The sequence below is a fragment of the Melopsittacus undulatus genome, chromosome Z (genome assembly GCF_012275295.1).
Source record: "Melopsittacus undulatus isolate bMelUnd1 chromosome Z, bMelUnd1.mat.Z, whole genome shotgun sequence".
NCBI lineage: Eukaryota > Metazoa > Chordata > Aves > Psittaciformes > Psittaculidae > Melopsittacus > Melopsittacus undulatus.
The window spans coordinates 73,262,345-73,280,789 of NC_047557.1; the positions used below are offsets into that span (position 1 = coordinate 73,262,345).

Sequence of the window (18,445 nt, forward strand, 5' to 3'; positions counted from 1 at the left end):
GCAGTAGAAGATAAGAAATGGGCTTCATTTCCATCTCTCATGCACACAGGAACACACATGCAAACTCTTCTGCTTCAAAACCTGTTCTTTTCATCCTCTGCCTCTATGGCTTATAAGTAATATATCTTTTGCAAGTCTAGCAGCTGTCAAAAGTGCAGTTTGCTATTCAGCTTCATTTTCTGATCAGTGTGTGATTAATGTGTTAAAATTGCAGAAGAATTTGCCCAAGATCTAATCCTGCCATGCATTTGTCTATATATACTTGTGTAAGTCTATTTATCATAAAAAACAAAGTGAACTTGTATGTAAAAAGGGGATTGACTTGTTCTTAAAACAGATGCTGATGTATATTGATATGTACTATAATGAAAAGCTGCATTAAATAAAAATACAATATTCAATGCATTTGAATATTTGAAAACTTTAAACACTAAATTATACTATGGTACAGTAAATTTTGAATCTTATTATCAGGTTCCCTTATTCAAGTCCCTTCAGTTGAAAGGGGAAAACTTAGTAAAGTTCGTCTGGGATCATTATCTTTGAAGAAAGAAGGAGAAAGGCAGTGCTTCTTATTTACAAAACATTTTTTAATTTGTACAAGAAGTTCAGGAGGAAAACTGCATCTTCTCAAGGTACAGACTTTACATTCTAACTCAATTTACGAAGTGAAAACATGACTTCAATATTTCATTATTTTATGGCTTTAACCTGACATTTGCATATATTATGAATACAAGCAAGGTGGTGCACAGTAGTTAACTGCATTTCCTGCTCATTACAAGTAATAGAATTTAGCCAAAGTTCTTGCTAACTACAGTTTTTTACCTAAGAACATATAATTCTAATAAACTGGGGGTTAGAAACAAGACCTATTTGTCTCCTTTCCGTTGTGTCTCTTTGTATAAGCTATCACTGAATATCAGTTTTCAGTGCATAAACCAGCCAGTACAACTCCTTGGAATTACCAAGGAATATTTTCCAGAGCTTGAAGAAAACAATTTTTAAAACAGCACATTCTCTTAAGATGAAAGCTCTTCTAAGAACACTCCAGTCCTATTTGTGAAGAATCAAGCTTTCATAGTGTTGGCTTGTGAATAAAGAAGTGTTGGTATTTTACAGAATGGATTATGTTGAATAAATTTTAATTTGATAAAGACATTCCTGAGAGGTTTTTAAGACTGTTTGCATACTTTCTCACTTTTCACCCCTTACATAGTTCAAATATTTTGCAAGGTAATTAGAGTATAACCAAACATGTAAAAAAATCTTGTATGTATTTTATTTAAATTCAGGAGAAGATTAAATTCTAGTTACCTTTTTTGATATTTGCGAACAAGTCTGTATGTGAGATAAATTATGGTGTGGTAAAAATGAAAAAAAAATTACATAAGAGTATATTGTTGATTTGTTGGATTAAGAAAAAGTTACAACTAATCTTTCTGGGTGCAGTTCTTGAGTAAAAAAATGCATCATGAAATTGATATATCTTCATAAAAACTTTAATGTAAAATCTTAATGTATATCAATGTTTAAAAATAACTGTAATAAGAAATGGAAACAAATGTAAAAATCTGTGAAAAATGTGCTTTGTTTTCATAGACAGGAGGAGTTCTGTCTTTAATAGAGTGCACACTGATTGAGGAGACAGAAACAAGTGATGATGATTGTAAGTTAAGTTCAGCTGTTTGTAGTAATTACAGTTTCTAGTTTCTTTAAATTGGTACCCTTTGTTTATTCTTCACAGGAGTAAATTGGTATTTCTCCCCTTTCATAAAACCTGAAGAATACAGTGTTGAAGTGCTTCAGTAGAATAGATGTCTTAGTAACGGATATGCTGGCATAGATAAGAGGGTTTTGTTGCTATGTTTGTTCTTGCTGTTGACATCCCACATAGGAGTTTCAAGTAGACTGACTGAAGGAATGTGACAAATTATTTGCTGACTTTTATATTACAGCTTCACCCAGAGAATGTTGGGGGAAAAAAAGTAAGCCTTAAAGAACCAGTAGCTAATTGGGTTTCTTAAATAAATGGGGGTTGATTAAGTTGGCAGAATTAGTGGAAAGTTTTTGTTTTGGAGTCCTTACAAATCTTAACTGCAAGCATGCTCAAATGAAATAAAACACAATCTCAGGCTGATTTTAGTGTTACTAATTTTGGCTTCCATCCTGCAGTTTTAGGCAAGTTTTGATTTGAATTCTGAAATCAGTGTTCTTTAATTTCACTGATACTTCTCATATACTGAGGGTATATCAGCATAGCAGTGTAGAAGGACTTTAGCCACACTTGGTATCTTTAAAAGTAATGTACAGCAACTTTCCAGTATTGCATGTTTGCAACTTCTTTTTTGTCTACGAATTTTGTATTCCCAGTTGGGTTTGCTCTTTGTCAGAGAGATCTTTTAAAGTAACTCCAGTTTTAAATGAAAGAAGTCTTTTCTTTGTCTTACAGTCTGAAGTCTTACGTTTTGACTTTTGGGTTTTTTTCTCTCCTCTGGCTGTAAAGCAAAAAGTTCTGGACAAGTGTTTGGACACCTTGATTTCAAGCTTGTAGTTGAACCTACAGATGCTCCTTCTTTTACTGTTGTCCTTTTAGCCCCATCAAGACAGGAGAAAGCTGCATGGACAAGTGACATAAGTCAGGTAGTTTAATGCATTAATGTTTGTATTGAAATCTTAGTTTATTTTGCATTTCTGAAAATTAATCCAAAAGAGAGATGTTGATTTCTTGAGGACTGAATTGCTATAATATATGTAAATAACCCTTAGTGTTATCTGTTTTCCTCAAAATTCTGTAATTGCGTTTGAGTCATTAGTGAAATCTGTTTCTCACTGGGAAAGATGGGATGTAAAATACAAAATTGTCAGGTGAGAAATATAATTGTAATGGTAGTAATTTTTATGCCTAAGAAGAGCCCATCCAGATATGTATTTTGATTTACTTGTTTGTTCATAACTTTCACGCAGATCAGAAAACATCTGTGAGTCCTGAGAGTGAAAACAATACCATATCACATCAATAATCATTTCCCATGCAGTGAGAAAATAAGCTAAACTCTGTTTCCCACCAAAAAGAATACTAACAAACCATTATTAATAATTACTGAGCATTCTAGCAATGTGCAGTTGTCTTTTTTAAGGGGAAGAGCTGAAAAGCACCACAGCTGACTGGAGAGCTGTGTGCCTAGAAAGCTTCGCAGTGTTTTAGCAAGGCAGAGGTAAACATGACTTCTCCAGGAAGGGTTGCAAGAGATGCTGAGGGCATATGCAGTGGCTTGAAGGAGATAAATGAATAAGAAGGGGCACAAAATGCTGTGTGTACTCCATGTAGAGAGCAAAAAAGAAGAAAACATTGCAAGAAGCATGCCACTTGTCTTCTGCTGGAGGAAGAATATTAGGGGTGAAACAACAGATAATGCATGAGAACTTCTAAATGAGTGATACCACTGGTCTCCTGAAAACCATGATGATAAGAGAGCTGGAGCACCTCCCATATGAAGACAGGCTGGGAAGGTTGGGGCTTTTGAGCATGGAGAAGGGAAGGCTGCATGGTGAAGTGATAGCAGCGTTCCAGCATCTGAAGGGGGCCTATAAAGGATGCTGGAGAGGGACTCTTCATCAGGGACTGTCATGACAAGACAAGGGGCAATGAGTTAAACAGGGAAGATTTAAGTTGAGTATTAAGAAGAAATTCTTTACTGTGAGGGTGGTGAGGGCCTTCCAGAAGATGAAGTTGTCCAGAGAAGCTGTAGCTGCCCCATCCCTCACTGTGTTCAAGGCCAGGTTGGAGGTGGGTTGGAGCAGCCTGGTCTACTGGACTGGAACTGGATGAGTTTTATGGCCCCTTCCAAACCAAACCATTCTGATTGTGACTGAGCCCTGGCTATAACCCTCTAGGAGAACACAGGAGTTACTCTCACAAAAAGGGCATCTAAAAACATTTTGTAGTAAATATGTGTCTTCCTGTGTTTCCAAGTAAAAAAAGTATACATGTAGTTGCTATTCACTCACAGTATTAGTCTTCTTGTTTAGATTTCAGCTTCTTATTAAATTATATATGCAGAAGAACTGTTGGTCATATTTTTCTCTATGTTCCTAGCGACACCTCTTGAATTTATATTCCTTTCAAGCAAACCGTGCAATTTTTATGAAAAAATGCAGGGTTTTTGTTGATGGTGAAGAAGCCTCCCTTCTTGTTTGAGTTTGTTGTCCTTCAGCCATGGATTCCCATTACTGTCAGGGAGGTGATAAATGCTAGGCTAGTGCAGACTGAGCATAAGAGTGCTGAATTACCTCAGGCAGTTTTATGATTGGTGCTAAGGGCTTCTCTGTGAATTTAAAAATTCATATGGGGGAAATTAGGTATTTTTATTTGATGTGTTTTTCTAAGTGCTTCTAGGTAACAATTTGCTAAAATCATAATATCAATTGTTAAAACTGCACTTTTCAAATAATCTTAAATACCCGGATTTAAAAACACATCTAGCTATTTTAAATACATAGCTATGTAGATATATTTTAAAACTTAGAAGCCTCTGATTATCTTGTTTGGCCAATCTATACAATCATTATTTTGCTATGAGATGTTCTAAAACCAGCAGATTATTTTTATTCTTGAAGTCAAGGTAAATGTACCTTGTATTGAAGTCAAAGTAAATGTACTTTAGTATTTATGTATATATACACATATATATTAAAGATACTCAACAAATAAAAGTACAAAGTATTATAAAGTAAGAGTCTTACAGTATTAGGTAGGAAGTACTTGTTACAGAATATATAAGCCGGATCCTCTGGCAGGCTTTATGCTGACTTCCAAGAGCGAGGCTTGTGGTGCTGGTTTGTCTTAACTACATAAAAGTACAAACTAGAAAATAATAGCATAGAAATGGCTTTGAGCTACCCCTGTGTGCCGCTAGCACTGAGCTTTTCTGAGTCTTGAAGAACAACTTACACACCCCTAGTCTGTATACTTATACTGGCCACAGGACTGCGTGCAATTTCTACAGTAGTATGTGCTGAGGCCATGCCTCAGAAGTGTCTTTCTGACTTCTAATGCCTAGCCCGAAACATTTATATAAGACTTTGCAAGGAACTGCTTGGGCAGCACCCTCATAGCTATGTGTCACAACAACAGGACCACTTGAATTTGTTTTTACAAGTGTATTTCTGGAAACTGTTTACTTCTCTTTGGTCTATTTTGCACAAGGTAAAGATTAAGTATCAGTGTATCTGTTCCTGTATAAAGGAGTCTTAACTTCCCTGCAGTATTGATTTTTCAAGCTTAATACTAATTCACTAATTGCTAGGGGTATTTAAATCTGTTCAGTTTCAAATGAACTTCAAAGGAAATTTCACTTCCAAATCAAAATACTTCTTCATGTGAAAAAAAAGATGCTGAGCTAAATACCCTGAGTGTGCTGGTAAATACATGTGGACTTGCAGATGTGCAGATCAAAGACAGAAGGCTAGAGAAGCCTGTCAGCTATAAATCGTGATTCACTGACTTTCATGTATGAAAATACTTTGTACCAATCAGTTCATGCCTATGAAAACTATACTTTAAGCTTATAGCAATACGGAATGTGTAGAAGTCCCCTTATGTTGTGTATTGATTTTAACTGATTTTAATGTTCATTTTCCAGTGCATTGATAATATAAGGTGCAATGGTTTAATGACCATAGTGTTTGAAGAAAACTCTAAGGTCACAGTGCCACATATGATCAAGTAAGTGCAGCATTTTCCCCCAGTGTACTAAATATCTTGTTGGTTGCTTGGTTTTAACTTATAACAAAATAGAATGTGTATTTAAAAAATGCAACCTTTTAATTTTTCCCCCATTTTTGTTGAATGGATTTAATGCTACTTCCCAAAATGCAGCTTTTAAAATCTCTTCCTTGAAATTATAGGAGTGACTCAAAATGGTAAACTCTCAGTTCACAGTATTGGACTGCATAGGATTATAGCTCAGATTTTTCTATTATTTGTGAAATAGCCTTCAGTTATGCATCAGATGAATAATTTTATTTTCTGTTAGCTTTTCTTGGTCATACCACTCCTAATTGTGTTGAATATACTTTAAAATGTATTCAGAATTTAGGTGACAGCAGACAAGTATAATTTTCCAAGTTATTTTGTTATATTAGCCAGATCCTCCATTTCTCTTATTTCTGAGGAAAAAAAAAAAACATTTTCTCTCATAATTTTAACTGATCACATGAAGTTAACATCATTGTTCATGCTTCTTTCACCCTTGAATTCTTTCAGTTTTTTAAAAATGTTTAATTGTAGAGAGCAATATTCAGTTCCAATTTTTAACACAATTTTACCTCTTGAAACTGCTACAGATCTGTATTTGCATAAGTTTTACCTACTATTATCCAATATAAATACCAAGGAATAAAACCTAGGAATAGAAATATAACTATTTCTTTTCTTACTGTTATCTGCCACTAGGCCATTTCTCTCTCTTGGATGTACTCTGTACATGAAGTTTTCTCAGATGCTTCTTGTAGTTGTTGCCTCTCTTCTCTTTGTATATGAAATGAAAAAGAGATAATGTATGAATACAGTGAAAGAGCACATACCTTTGATCCCTGGGAAAAAGGCATTTTATTGTCTTCAGTTTTATTTCAGAAACTCTCCAGTGTATAAACACTTCTGTTACCTACTGAATGTTAAAAATACATTCATCTGTTTTCAAATTGTGGGGTTCAGCAAGGTCTTACTCTCTATGTCAAGAGAAAGAACTCTTAATTCTAAAAAACAGAGGATCCTAATGACAGACACAAATTTGGTGTTCTCCTCCTGCGAAGGAAATCATCCAATTTTCAGTACACGTTGACTTTGAGAGTCACATGTCTTTGGATGAAATAAAAAAAAACCAAAAACAAAACAAAGCTACTTTCCTGAGGATTCAACTTAAGAAAGAATAATTCTTTTGTAATGTATAAGTTACATGTAATGCATTGTATTAGTGCGTGGAATGTCTTCATACTGTATTCAAAGAAAATCCAATCATTTTAATGAAAAGGTATAGCAATATGGAAAGAAGATTTACTTAGTATCCATACTTTTTTTTTTTACAAACTAAGCCTTCAGCTAGGTTAAGCAAAACTAAATTGGAAAAATGGCATTATGAGTAGGATTATGTAAATGATTGTTTTTTGTTTGATGTCCAAACCAAATTTAGTCCTTTTTTTTTTTTTTTCCACTGAAATAAAGACTTGCCACGGTTTCTTCTCTGATTTTTGAGATATTTCATGCTGTTCCCTTTTCTTTTTAAAAAATAAAAGTAATTCTTGGAGCCTGACAGCAAGTGTTACCTTGCAGGTGGGCCTTAAGATTAACTAACAGGCTAATTTTGCTGTCTTTTCTAGGGTCCATTGGTTTATTTTAGATAAAGCTAGATCCCAGCTGAAAAAGTAAAGTCAGTCCACTATTATTCTATAGTGAGCTTTTAATAATATTGGTGTACAAGCCACAGCAGCCTGAAAGAGACAAGAGGGGACAACTTTACATCCTGTTCCATTTCAGAAATTTATTTATTAATATTTTCTTAGACTGTGAAATGTAAATTAATTATTTGCCCTTGGTTATGGCATAAATTATAACTGAATGGAAGCAAGTGTCATGAGCGATTAACAGTTTCCTGGTGGTGTTGAAATACAAGAATGCACAGATATTCGATGCTTTTATGTTGACAGGAGTAGCTAAAATTATGCCATTACTGTATCATGATCATAGAATCATAGAATCAATTGTGTTGGTTAAGACCTTCAAAATCATCAGGTTTTTGGTGACTTGTTCTAAATTTAATTTTTGTATAGATCTGATGCTCGTCTTCATAGAGATGACATTGATATCTACTTCAGCAAAACACTGAATTCCTGCAAAGTACCCCAAATCCGTTACGCAAGCGTTGAGCGCCTTTTGGAGCGTCTAACAGATCTGCGATTTCTAAGCATTGATTTTCTGAATACTTTCCTACATACTTACCGCATATTTACTACTGCAGCTGTGGTGCTGGAAAAACTTTCAGATATATACAGACGGCCCTTTACTTCTATTCCTGTCAGGTGAGCTCTGGGGATTTTCCCTTTTAATCGTAGGTTTCTTATGGAATTGTAATTTGTTGGGTTTTGGTTTTGTTTGGTTTTTTTTTTTTTTGGTGTTTTTTACCCTCATTTTCTATTGTGTAAATTAACTAAGAATAAGGTTTTTTCTTTGTTAACAAGGTGTACATTTTCAGGTAAGTCTGTCTCAACTTTCCTCTTAGGCTTTGAGGGCTAGGTGTCAAACAGATTTTGCATATTTGTCCAAAATTTCTTTGCAAGTATTTTCACTCTTAAATCTATTTGGCATTTGTTATCCTCTTTTGCTTTTTTTGTTTCTTACTCTCAGGTCTCTGGAGTTGTTCTTTGTTACTAGTCAAAACAATAGAGGAGAGTACCTGGCTGATGGGAAGTCACCACATCTTTGTCGCAAATTTTCTTCTCCTCCTCCCTTGTCACTCTCCAGAACATCCTCACCTGTCAGAGCCCGAAAATTGTCACTGACATCACCACTAAATTCAAGGATTGGTGCCCTTGACCTCTCTGCTTCATCTGTGGCAAGCAGTCCTACCTCAACCTACAGCCCGGCCACCTCCCCACCACCGTCAGGTAGCAAAGTACCGCTGGACCTTAGCAGAGGGCCTTCCTCTCCTGAGCAAAGCCCTGGCTCCATAGAGGACAGCCTGGAGAACCCTCGTGTTGACCTCTGTAACAAGTTGAGGAGAAGCATTCGAAGAGGTATTATATACCCACAAAATACTGAATGCTATTTTTTATAAACGGGGCTATCTCTAAGATAGGCTTGACTTCTATCAGATCACTGCTGAATTGTTTTGCACATCTCTTTTTAACTCCTGATCAATGCAAGTTGTGTTATGAAACCAAATACTTTGCTCTCTGTTTCTCCTCTAGTAGAGGCTGTGATGAGTTGTTTGTTTTCCTTCTTTGTAGGAAAAGCAGCATGGCAGAATGGCCATGTTTGTTTCCACTTCAGCAGAGTGATAAGGAGAACAGCAGAAGGAAATATTTGAGGCCAGTTGTGTTTCCTGAAGTGAAAGATTTTGGGGTTGTACTGTTACTGCAGGAAGTAAAACATGAAGTTAAAAAGAAATAGGGATATAAAGACAGAACAGATTTAACATGTTTACATAACAGGGCTAGTTTTCCAGAAACCCAAACAAATAATTTATGTTATTCACTTCCTACACTGGTGATATTCATACCAGTTGGTTGTAATCCGTCCAGAAGGTAGATGTCTAAAATAGATTAATTGCACCTGTGTGAAAGCTTGTTTTCCTCTATGGATTGTGTAAGGCACCTCCGAATAGGTACCGCTTCCAGAGATCTGAAGTTAGTTGATATAAAGTTCAATGTTGGCATCTAGAAGGGGATCATTGTATTCATAGATGGCAAAGCTCTAATCTCACAGGATACTTTTAATTTTTTAAACAAGTGAAATTCCCTTTGATGTCCATATTCTTTTTTATCAATGCAACACAGCTCATGTTGTTTAATGTTGATCACTTGCAGACTTTCTGTCTTTAGGTGTTTGCAAACATCCACATACTCTAAAATCTTTGCAGAGGCACTCAGTATCTGTAAGACAAACTAATTGAACTATGCTCTTGTTCTTTAAAAAAGCATATCTTAAATCCCCATACCGTAGTTACAGTAGTTAGATATTTTCAAAGAACATTTGTACTTTATAGATACATGAATATAATAAAATTAATATAACACAGTATAATACAATATAATATCTCTGATAGTTAACATAAGTTGTTACACATTTATTTTTATATACTATATTATTGCATTAATATACAATAATATAAAACCATAGAATCAGACTACCAACTAGGTTGGAAAAGATATTTAAGATCATCAAGTCCTATACACATTTATACACATGAAAAAGTTGTAAATTATGCATGAGCATCCCAGGATTAACATTGATTATGTTTTAAAGCAGCAGTTCTAGAGTCTGTTTCAGTGGACCGGACAATTCCTGAAAGCACCTCAGCAGTGGATGCCACAGAGCTTTCCCCATGTAGATCCCCTTCGACACCACGTCATCTCCGCTATCGTCAGCCAGGAGGTGAGAGCCTGATGTTTCTTTTCCCTGTCAGTCACTTTGAAGAGTTTAAATACTACAGCTGTAATCTTTGCAGGGTGTGAGAAAAGAATGATGTTTGATTAATGTGTTCTGTTTGTATTTTTCTTATTTCTCAGGTATTGAAAAAAAAAGCTATTAGAATGTGAATTACACTGGTTAATTTGTATAGTAATGTATGGAAGCATACTGGGACTTCTCTGTGATAAAATGTTCTTAAATAGCTCAAGCAGGATGTGCCAAAGTTCAAGACTGATATTGAATCAGTCCTATTCTCACAAAAATCTCCAAACCATCACAGATTTCTCTCAGCTACTAAGGGGGCATATTTTGGGCACCATATGTAATCATAAAATACCCAACACCCATTATTGTCAATGGGGAGTGACTGTGACTTGTTTCTTTGTATAACACTGAACATTTACAGATGGTGTCACATTATTCATTCCAAATTTGAATAAACTGCTCAACTGAAAAGGAAAACTGAGAGCTGGAGCTCCTCGAATAGCTCTCACATGGCTCTTTGTAATCATTAGCAGAGCTGTGAGCTATGTCCATGAATGCTTAAAAGGCTGCCATCTCATGCAAGCCAGATATCTAGGCAGCTATTTCATGCCTGGAATTAAAACAACAAAACCAGAGCAGAGTCTTATCAACTATAAGGAAGTTGCTGAGACATTTAATTTCAAACTAACAGTAATCTGTTACTGGGCACTTTTATGGTGAGGTTCATAGCATTCACTATAGAGAAAGCCTAATAAACTTTGCAAAACTGTACTCATCCTAGGCAGTGAAATGGAAAAACAGGTGAACATATCTATCAGAAGTCAGTTTATGTGCTTAGCTCTCTAACATGATTTTTTATTTAGGTTTCCTTTCTCCACCACTGATTTTGTCTCACCCTTTCCCCCCCCTTCCCCTTTTTTGTCTCTCCCCCCTTTTGCCATTTGATTACTCCTTATTCCTCACCTTGGCAGTGTCTTAGATATTTTTTCCATAGCAACATTAATTATAGTGAAATGGAAATAAAACTTAAATCACAAATGTTAATACAATATTTTTATTTCCCCTAACATAAAGTCCTCTGACAATGAAAGCATAAAATGTTCACAAAGAATAAACATTAGTGAAGAATTAATATCTTATTGTTGCTTAACTTGAAAAATACACAGAAGTATGTAGAAGTTGCTAACTTTTCCCTGCCTATTCCTTTACAGTCCAAACTGCTGACAACACCCACTGTTCGGTTTCTCCAGCTTCTGCTTTTGCCATTGCTACAGCTGCAGCAGGGCATGGGAGTCCACCAGGTGAGAAATATGCTGTGCAAAAGAGTGATAAAAATAAGACACATAGGTCTTAAAAGGTATATTAAATATTTCTTAAGAACATACTTAGTGAATCCTAAATAGCCTCAGATTTGTTACTTTAATCTGCTGGTGGTTTGAATCTGGAAACCTGGCTTTTGTGTGGACACTGCAGTACAGCATTCACAGATAGTTGGCATCTTGACTTCCAGTTATATGGACATTATGAAAATACTTGTAATGCATTTAATTCGAAAGTGAAATTGACCCATAAGAATGACTAAAACAACTTAGGACAAGCTGATCAGATACATCCACCGCATGCATACCTGCTGTGACAGTCTGGAAACTTTGACAACTGAAGCAATTTATGTCACCAAAGAGTAAAATCATCTTTTAGGCTGTTTATATACCACCCTGTCCTGGGGACTTGCCAGCAACCACCACAACATATACTTGAAGAAGGGAAAGAATGAGAATTTGTTCAGAAATATATTTAGAACAAAACACGAAACCTAGCAAGTGTTGTTTGCATACTATACCGCATACCTTCAAGAAAAGGGTGAGCTTCTGTGCCTTTGTTTTGTAGAATCTACGGAGATCGCCCAACCACTGAGGTTTTGAACAATCATGGTGTAAACCAATGGTAGCTTTTCTTATTGACTTAAATCAGAATTATATTTATCACTCAACATTTTCAGTTCATCATCTATTGATTGGATTCCTGTATGCAACTATTTCCTTGATATTTCTAGTTCAGCTTATTACTCAAAGATTAATATTTTACATATATGCAATATGCTAAACATCTTGATCATACCTTTTTTATTTATTTTTGAGTATAAATTTAAGATTGTATTTTTAAAATTACCTTCTTATGTCAAGTTTGGCATACATAAGAGCAGTTGTGCTTAAATAAATTATGGCAAGTGTGAACTGTATATTCCTTGGAAAACAGCTGTTTTCTGCTGACTGGAGGTATTTAGTGCAACTTAAAATACTTGATTAAGTTTTTAATTTGCTTGCTGCCTTGCTATGTACACTTTGACTTCCACTGAGGCCTGTCCTAGATTATGTTACAAATAAACCAGAACTCTTTTAAAGTCCACAAAATCATTTTCACTTTGCACACGGTTCATTTTGATTTTGTAGGAAAAAATCTACTTCAACTGTAAATTAACATCTGCCTTTTTTCCATTATAATTGTTGGAATGCTTTGCAAGAAACTGCTTTGTAGACTGTCATCTCAAAATCACTCATGAAATTCTGTGCAGGTCAGTAAATTGTCACCACTGATCACAGTTATTTCTGTATTCACTGTGTCTAAAGTTGTGGTCATCCACTTGATGAGTGAGAAGGCATCATGAGAAAATAATTTCTGAATAAACATGGATCAGTGCTCTATTACTCTTGTGTACTTCCTGTGATCTTTAGATGATCACAAAAGAGTAATGTGAGTTTTAGCAACTTTATGAACCTGTCAAAAACATGCATCTAGTAAAATTTTTGTTTGAAATGATGAATGATCTCTGCCTTTGGAATTGGGCACTACCAAGGAATCATTTTGCAGTATGAATTAATTCCAGTATGTTTAAATATTGTTCAAAAAATGCAGTAAAAGTAAAATATACCTTTTTTTCCCCCTAGGATCAATTCAAGTAAGAACTACTGCTTTTGTATTGTTAAAAGCACAGCTTTTCAATATTGGTAGCATTAAAGTACAATAGAAATAAAATCTACAAATACTCAATCAATTGAAGGAATAGCAAAGCATGGGAATATTGAAAAAAAGAAAAAAAACATAATCCGTAATATTCATAAGTACTTTTTTTCTTTATGTTGCCATTTAAGCTAGTTCTGCATAAAAGGTCATTGTCCTGGGTGACTTAAAGAACAGTAGGAAGGTTCTGCAGCAAATCTAACAGGAAAAGTGTGTGCTGGGGAGTCTTGGGAGACTGAGCTGGAGCAAGGGTGTCCATCTGTAATCAATACAAAAATACAAAGCTACAAACCGCAGCTCAGACAGCTTAATCACCTGCTTTGTAACTTGATGCAATTAGAATCATAGAATCAACTAGGTTGGATAAGACCTCTAAAAAAAGACCAACTGTTACCCCAGGACTGCCAAGTCTACGACTAAACCATGTCACTAATTAATCATAGTACACATGGTATTAATGTTGCAGAGTCATGCAGTTCAAATTTGGGTGATTGAAATAGTAGTATTTCTTCCCCAAGTATGTATTATCGTAATTATGGGGAGTTTTGTTAAATAGTACCTTTTTTGCCAGTGGGCTTCTGTCTCATTCACTGCATAGGATGGACACGATCCCTCAGTGAATCAGGTCTGAGTAGTGTATGAGATTTATGGCTCTTTTTTTTTTATTCTTTTTTCAGTTGGTCATAGACGTCACTGCAGCAGACGTTATGATGTGTGCCATTTGATATATTCCTACATGGAACGTAATGGAATGGCAGGTGAAATTCAGTGTTGATAAATACTACATGATACACGTGAGGCAAAACAGTCAGAGCTCCATACCTGAAAGAATGAGCTCTGTGCTGGATATTACCAGTCAGGACTGAGATCTAGAATTACAATACATAGTTCCCTTAAATGACATTAGTGTTCAGTAGGAGCAAAAAAGGTAAAAGAAACATGAGAAATTATTAGGAAAGGGATGAAAGCAGAGAAGACCTTTATGCTCCCACAGTATAAATCTCGAATTTGCATGTGTATTGAAGACTGTGTACAGTTGTGGTGTGTCCTGTTTTACATGAAGGAATGAGAACTAGAGAAGGTTGAGAGTTTGCAATCAGTGATAAGTGGAAGTATGAAATGGTTTTTGTGCATTTGAAGTTTAGGTGAGAGATAACTTGGAGGGTTGATGAGAAAGTTCTGCAAAGTCCTGGATGTCACAGGGAGAGTTAGGAGGCATTTGTTGCTTTCTCTAATGCAAGAAGTAGGAGTCATAAGATGACTTGCATGACACTATGATTCAAAACAAACACGGGTTTGTGGTTCTTTGTGCAATGAGTAGAAAGCCTGTGAGATTCTGCTGAGAGACATTATGAGGGGAAGAGACTTACCTAGGTTCAAAAAGTGTGCAGATACCTGCAAGCAACAGTCATTAGTAGTTACTAGAGTGGCAACCTAGAGTAGGGTCAGGAGCTGAAATCAGATGGAGGTTGTGGGAAGGTATTTGGTGCCAAGAGTCATTTGTGTGTCTTCAGTTCTTGCTGTTTCCTGAAGCTTCAGGCCAATTTTGGTTTTATTTTGTTTTATTTTGTTTTGTTTGGTTTTTTTTTTCTGTTTTCCAAGGGTATGAGTTCTTAGTTTTTCTCAACCTTCTATCTTCCTGTTCTGATTGCTTAGCAATGAATTGAGGCAAGCAGATTAACAGTTACTCATAGCAAAGCTTTATAGTCACTCTAGCAGAACCACACATAAAGAATATTTAATCATCCCATGTGGAGAATGCTGGCCATAACATTTTATAATGCTGTTAACATGCAATGAAGAGTTAAAATACTCGTAACTATGCAAAGTTCTGATCAGATCTCCCGTGGTGTATGATGGCTTTGCATCCTGTTAGGTGAGCACCTAGGGGAACACTGTCTATGTTGGTCCTGTCTGCAGGATGCATGACGGCACGTGGCTTGATGGGAAAGCAAGGTTGAAAGACTTTTGAGTACTTTGGTCTACTTTAGGTATTGGCCCACTTCCCCCTTCAGGTTGATTCGGAGAAAACTCCATAAACAAACTCGCCAACAGAGTTTCAAGTTGACAAGCAGGCATTCTTTATTACGGCGCCGGGAGACACGGGGGATAGCTCCTCCTGACGTGTGTCCCCGTATTGCTCTAAAGGCCATCCTTATATAGTCACTGGGAATATTACATCATTTCCAGAAAGTTTCCCGCATTCATACAAAAATATGATGGTCGTTCCCAGCTTAATTAACATTACAGGCATAGCAATCATCCTGTTCTTTTACTTATCAATAGGTTTTAACTGCTGCCATCCTGGCCATCAGCTAGTCCCAGGTGCTACCAACCCCCTGGTCGTTTTCCATTCTGTTTTTGTCACACCTTTTGTATTGAGGTTCTGAGGACCTGAAACTGCCTTCAGGCAAAACGGTTACTTTTCATTACAAAGCCAAACTTATCATTACTTTAGAACTGATTACATTTTCTGCCTCCTTGTTTCAAGGTGCAGCCTGAATGAAGTGCATATCAGCAGTGCTCTTAGACTTCTTCATCCCAAGTATGGTTAGAGCAGAGCTGTGTTTTTTCTGACACCTTCATCTGTTGAGTTAATTTGCTATCTAGGTGCATGACGTATACATGTGCTCCTAGCTGGGCACATGCTTGGGTTGCCCAACCACATTGTATGCTGGGTGCCTCATGGCTTGTTCCACTTGAATTGGTGATAGTTTCCAAAAGCAACACAGAAGTTATCTAGCAGATCTGCTCCAAAGTCTGTCTTATAATATGAAGAAGTTCCTACAAAAATTTTAGTGCTAATGGTCTCATCCTAATGAATAATGTGCTGATCTCTTCTTTTAGCTCTGTCATTAGAGTTAGGTGGTCTTTAAGTGGAACTCCACCTCTTTAAGTGGAAGCCCCACCTTTTCAGGAATGATTTCATTCTCTTTGACAGTGTCACACAGCCAGTGTCAAGAGGAGTGAAACTGGCAATGTTGGAGAGGAGCCTCCTGCCAAAATAGTCACCAGCCATTGGTAGTTTTGCTGCAAAAATCCTGCAGATGTTGCAGGAATTAAGTAAGAACAATGTAATGTATACAGCACCCACACAAAACCTAGCACTAGATAAAACCAATTTGTATGGAACAGGATTTCATCCATGGCTTGTAGAACTTGAAAATTTCCCTGGTTTATATTCGTACAATTCTTTCAAGTGTGTTATTGCTGATTTTTAATCCTTTTGTCTTTATGTCTGTTGTGCACAGAATCAGAGCACAGTGTCAGGATCAGTAGGATATCATGCATTTTTAAAAAAGAAACATCTTTTGGCACTCATTTACTGCAACTATTTGCTCTGCATACAGGCCCTCATATTTGCTAATTCTCATAAACTGTGAAGGTTCTCTGTGTGATTGGGAGAGATTCAGATTTCACTTAAAGCCTCTGAATAGTGTATGAACGAAGCCAGATTAGAAAATAATGCAGTGTTTAGTTTGTTAATAATGAAAAGTAAAAAGTACTTACATAAGCTTAGCAAAAGTACAAATTTCTTCTCTGCTAAAAATGCCTAAGACAAATTGTAGAAAATAAATTGATAATTTTATATTTAAATTAATCTACTGAACATGGGCTTCAAGGAGATAGTTTTGCCAAAAACTTAAATTCAATGTCTAAACTGAACTTTTTATGTTTTGCAGCAGATAGACTGAAAAAACGTTGAGATTTTTTGTCCATTAACTCAATCAAAAAATCCTCACTGTAGAAAAGAAATGTTAGACAAGAAGCAAATACTTAAACCCAAACAAAAGGCTTGTTCCCTAATGAACATTGCAGCTTTATTTCAATAATTCTGTCATCTGATTGTGAGCTGGGCAAGTCAGTATTTCCAGCGTGCTGCATGCTTCAAAGCTGCCTCCCTCCTCCTACAACATACCGATCCACGCTGTAGAGAATGTACCATTTTTCACAAGAACAAGGTGACATTATGGGAGAGGATGGAAGTGGGATGGAAGCCTGTGGTTGGCAGGAGGGTTTGGCTTTAGTATAAGCATTTGTTTTTTAAAATACATGTGAAAGGGAGAGGAGAGAGTGAGAAAGAAGTAGGGGAAAAAGAGCCTTTGGGGGAGTATCTCTGACAAATCTGATTTGCACGTAGGAAAATCTGCTCCATGCAAGCAAGCAGGAAAAATGGGTTTATTCCCTCTGATTTTAGTGATTTAAAGGAGCAATTAAAATAACAGCTTGAAGCTTTGAAGCATCTACATAAAAATGAATTGCTCATATACTGTCCATTTCAATTGATTGCCTGCACTTATCTCTGGGGCTAAATTACCTTTGACTTGAGTTATTTACCTGAGTATTGCTCAGGAGAGAGAATTTTTCCTAAAGCTCCTGTGTTTCACAGTTCATGCCCTATGAAAGAACATTTCAAAAGATCTCTCAAACTATCAGTCTGCAAATCCTTTCTTATGCATAGAAAGCACAGCCAACTCCTTCTCTTTTCACAAATCTACTCCGGTGCTTCAGAGAAGCAATCTTAATCTAGATTGCCCTTGGTTTTAGGCTAGCAAACCTCATCAGCCTGTTTACCAGAACATTTTCTGATATTATCTACTTTTCCACAGTTCCTACAATCTGCCTGCAGAAGTGATCAGTCCTTTGCAGCTGCAGCTGATTCTCAACAAAGCAAGCACAAAACCTGCTTCACTAATCTGATAGCTGCAGCTGCTAAATGTAAGCAGTGTCTTCCTGCAAAGCAATTCAGTATGCCTTGGCATACAAAAGTATGTCCTGGTGCCACCTCCATACACTGTCGCTGAGTATTTTCCACTGTTGACATTGCATCTGCATGGATGGTCCTGCAATCATATCACTGATTAGGGAGGGGTCATATTCCTTTGTTATTCTTGAACTCTGTATACAAAGGTAGTTGTGTGTTAATTCCCACTGATAATCAGTTATGCATTTGTGCACTAATTATACATGTAAGTTATGCATTAGTGATGGAAAAGATGAACAGAGAGATGTGTGTAATCCTGTTAGAGTATAAATGTCTGATTTATTTTGACTTAGCTATTTTTGTATTCTTGATCCCTGCTTGGGATAAAACATTGTAGGGCCTTTCTGTACTTTGTTTGACCAACTCTGAAGTAAATCTGCCAAGCCTTAGTTTTAGAGCAACAGAATGCATTTGAGGATAAACAGTATGCCAATGATTGATGTGACAGTGTCAACTTCAACAGCCACTGAAATGAATATGGAAAGTCC

At 36.3% G+C, this 18,445-nt stretch overlaps 1 protein-coding gene across 1 annotated transcript in view; it reads left to right on the forward strand.

Annotated features, from left to right (window-relative positions):
* RASGRF2 (Ras protein specific guanine nucleotide releasing factor 2) overlaps positions 1-18,445 on the forward strand; it is a 126,077-nt gene that overhangs the window by 68,655 nt on the left and 38,977 nt on the right. Inside the window, exons 10-17 of the mRNA XM_005143766.2 lie at positions 475-635; positions 1,603-1,669; positions 2,507-2,643; positions 5,646-5,728; positions 7,831-8,079; positions 8,405-8,793; positions 10,028-10,153; positions 11,386-11,475. Coding sequence (XP_005143823.1) covers positions 475-635; positions 1,603-1,669; positions 2,507-2,643; positions 5,646-5,728; positions 7,831-8,079; positions 8,405-8,793; positions 10,028-10,153; positions 11,386-11,475 — 1,302 coding nt within the window. The remainder of the gene's footprint in view (positions 1-474; positions 636-1,602; positions 1,670-2,506; positions 2,644-5,645; positions 5,729-7,830; positions 8,080-8,404; positions 8,794-10,027; positions 10,154-11,385; positions 11,476-18,445) is intronic.